Here is a 3862-nt window from a genome sequence, read left to right as displayed (position 1 = left end):
GCAAACTCATTCATCTCCATTGCAGTGGAGCTTAAAATGGTCATTTTCACTCTTCTTCAGGCTGACCCCGTCATTTTAAGTTCTGATGATTCAGTAGTCAGTGGTCCAGAAAGCCGTTTAGGAATTTTCAGAACAAGTTTGAGAGACAAAATGGAGGCACCATATTTCTCTCTCTCTCTCTCTCTCTCTCTCTCTCTCTCTCTCTCTTTCGTTTAGTCATGTGTTTGTTTTGTGCTTTAAATTAAGCAGCGAGAACGTAATGCAAACCAGCGTAGTCGTCCCCGGGGCATTCGAAGGTTAAATGCAGCACAGACACAGCTAACTGTGATTACAAAGAAAAGATCCAGAACAAACTCTTTCATTAATGATTCCTTTATGAAGTCGTAAACTAAGCAGGCACGGGGAGGTAGGCTCTCTGCCTCGTGCCTCTCACTGATTAATATCTTCCAGCATGAAGTCTTTGACATGTTGAACAGAGCTAATGATGAAATTCAAGCCCCCCTCCCCATCCCCATCCCCACCCCCCCCCCCCCCCCCCCCCCCCCCCCCCCCCCCCATCAAAACACTAACTAACCAGTTCATCTATTTCATTTCACAATACTTTCTAGTTGGTACGTAAAACCTTCTCATGAGCACGAGAAACGGAAACATGCTCACGGAATAATTTGTGGTGTGTACAAAATATTTTTTCGTTTGCACCTAAAACCATTTCTTAAATATTCGATTTCAAACAAGTGAGTTAAAGGGGATGCACAGCGGTGAAGTGGTGAAAGCTGCTACAGCAGAAAGGTTTCTGGTTCGAATCCCTGTCGGACGGAAGCCTCTCTGACTCTGAATTGCCCGTAGGTGTGCATGCGAGTGTGACTGGTTTGTCAGGTATTTGTCAGCCCTGTGATTGACTGGACAACAGTCCAGGGTGAAACTCCGCCTCTCGCCCAACGACAGCTGGGATCGGCTCCGGCCCCTCGGCGACCCCGAGCAGGACTTGTGCTTTAGATAAGGGACGGGTGAACAAGTTAGAGAAGCTCTGATTCTGTTTTTTTTCCTGGTGATGATTTTCTCTTTCTGTGTTGTGATGCATGTTGCTGATAAACCTTATGCTCTTGTCACCAGCTGCATTTGTTTTTCTGCTCTTGGCTAACTTTAAAAAAAAAAAAAAAAAACACTTGACACATTCTGGCAAGATTATGGAAACTAAATCCGACATTTTTCCAAGCCTGGAAAGCAACACATGTTGTGTTTTGATTTATTCTGCTCTTTTATTCCCTAACCACATTAAACTGCAGACAACCCTTCGTCCACACTCCCTGCCTGCCTCCACTACAGAGACCTTTTCAGCACCTTAAGGACACATTATTCTTTTTGTTAAACCTGTTGAACCTTTGACTCCATTTAATTACTCTGCCATAGTTCCTGCTGTATAAAAGCTCTTCTTCTGGATGTAGTAGTTCCTAATGACTGGAAGAATGTGGGCAGAGTTTGCAACATGTGCACGGTATTAACTCGCACACCAAGGAAACACAGGTTTTATCCGCTTAACAGGTAACCTGAGAGTCTATCGACCCACATAATGTGAAATAAACCCCTCGAGTCCTTTATTTGTGGTCTGCTGAAGTCTTACAACACAGAGAGAAAAGCTTTGCTTCTCATTTGCTGTTTTTTATGATGTAACCACAAGAAACCAAAAAAAGGTTTAACCTGTCGAAGCTCGTCGAGCCAAACTAGAATCTGACCGGCGAGTGAACACGAAATGCTGTATTTTTTCAAAGTTCCATCTAGCTCCTTTAATTATGAAACAACATCAAGTTGTTGCCTTTCTGACTAAACCTGAAGAAGTAAAAATTAAACAGAATGACTCAAAGGAAGTGCTGCGACGAGATGAAGCCTACCTTGGGGACATCGATGGCGACCTCCCTCATGGCGCTTGGCTTCACGATAGACATCGCCCACTGCAGGTCCTGCAGAGTGACGGTCACCGTCCCCATCAGCTGCTGGTCTGTGGGTTGATGGGAACCTGCGAGTGCTCTCCTCAGAGCATGCAAACCTGCAGAAAAGAGATTTAAACACATTTAAGCGTTTCATTTATTTTTAAGTTTTCTCAAAAAAAAAAAAAACGAAACCACAAAATGAAAAAGGACATTTTGTTCAAACCAATTAGAAAAGAAAACCTGAGATACCTTCAGGTCAGAATAAATGTACGGAAATTGTGAATCTGTAGGCAAATAAAATGCGTCACTAAAGATATCAAATCGGATATAAAGGTGGTGTTTGACTGCCTGAAGCAGCAACGATTGTGACTCTGTGGCTTAAAGCTTTTCATTCATTACAAACTCACATGCAACCAGTCCAACTATTCACTCCAAACATTCAGGTTCATACACGCTGCCGCGAAAAACGCCCAGTGAATGCAAATCTTAAAATGAACACTAAATCCTCTTTTGACCGGGATAATAATTGGGTCGGCATTATTGGTTGGAAAGGGGAGTAGGCCGAGGGGAAGTGAAATTGAAGCGCTTAAGGTATGAATAGCCACAGATCCAGAGAAGAGAAGCGTCTGAACAAAAGGAAGACAGCCAAACAAATACGGATGTGTCAATATGAAGCATCAGCCTTTGTTTGGCCTGAAGAAAAGCGGTCATAGAAGTTTGATCTGAGGAAGAAAGATTTGGGCAGGTATAAGACATCTGATGATGACAGATGATAAGATGAGGAGGTGCCGAGTGAGCCCTTACACTTAACTTTAAAATACGTCTAAAGTACCAATCACACACACACACAAAAAAGACCGTGTTCACACGAAGGGTGATCACACATGCACGCTCTTCCAATTTCCTGCTAGTATGTCTGGAAAGGGAATTCAGGGTTTCAACTGACTGGCAGCTGGAGGACTTCTAAGACTTTGATGGACATGAAGCTCATCTGGTTTAATCATTCGTACAAAAGACGAGCAGCTGTCTCAGCAAAGATACCCTCCAGTGTACTTCAAACGCAGGGACAGAAGATGTCAGCATTTGTTATCGAGTTTTAAACTTATTTTGCATGCACCTGCTAACGGCAAGCTAAAGCTATAGAAGATCTTTGTCAGGAATATTTGTAGATTAAGAAGTATAATTTTGCTCTTTGACTGTACTGACGGGCATGTTTGGAGCTGCTCATTTGCCTTTCATGAGTTTCTCTACATGTGTATGGCCTGTGTTTCACATGACCACTGGTTTATGTGGAGCATCCACCATGACTACAGAAACTCTCACACACTACATGTTTGCAGCTACAGTTCACTCTCTTTATTTGGAATATGTCCAAACAGAACTCTTTTAGTTTTTCACCATACTGGTCCAGTAACTTTCCTCAAATAAAGTAATGAGGGTATTTAGTGCAGAAACGTCTCCTTCCAGTCTGATCTGTTAAGTGTGCTTCTCCCACTAAGATTTGAATTGCTATCAGGGAGGGAAATGAAGGTGTTTTACCCTTTTCTGCAGCTTGTCAGATGTCAGAGAGTTTGTGATATTCTCCAAAATTCAAAGGTGGACATGTCGGGTTAGGGTTATATAATAATATACCGTGTACCGTTTGCACCGCTGTAAAAGCATTTGCATAACCTCTGATAGAATCTTTTGAATGCAAGGTAAACCTTTTTGGTCTTTCCCTGATTGTAGTCTCGGTCAATGTACAGTACAAAAAAAAATAAAAAATTGGGTGTGCAGATAGACGGGGTGGCAATATTGTGTCTTATCATGACCAAAAATACAGAGAAGAATGTGGTTTAAAAAAACTGCAACAATGCAGAGAATGCCATGTAGTGATGCAGTCAAGACCACCCTAACTGAGACCAAGACATTTAGGGCTCAAGACAGAGTCAGGA

At 42.5% G+C, this 3862-nt stretch overlaps 1 protein-coding gene across 1 annotated transcript in view; it reads right to left on the bottom strand.

Moving 5' to 3' along the window:
• afg2a (AFG2 AAA ATPase homolog A) overlaps window positions 1–3862 on the bottom strand; it is a 104168-nt gene that overhangs the window by 83935 nt on the left and 16371 nt on the right. The window contains 1 exon segment of the mRNA XM_079352298.1: window positions 1890–2044. Coding sequence (XP_079208424.1) covers window positions 1890–2044 — 155 coding nt within the window.

The sequence above is a fragment of the Symphodus melops genome, assembly GCF_947650265.1.
Source record: "Symphodus melops genome assembly, chromosome: 9".
NCBI lineage: Eukaryota > Metazoa > Chordata > Actinopteri > Labriformes > Labridae > Symphodus > Symphodus melops.
The sequence above is the reverse complement of the archived record's forward strand: the minus strand, read 5'-3'. Positions and strand labels throughout refer to the sequence as shown.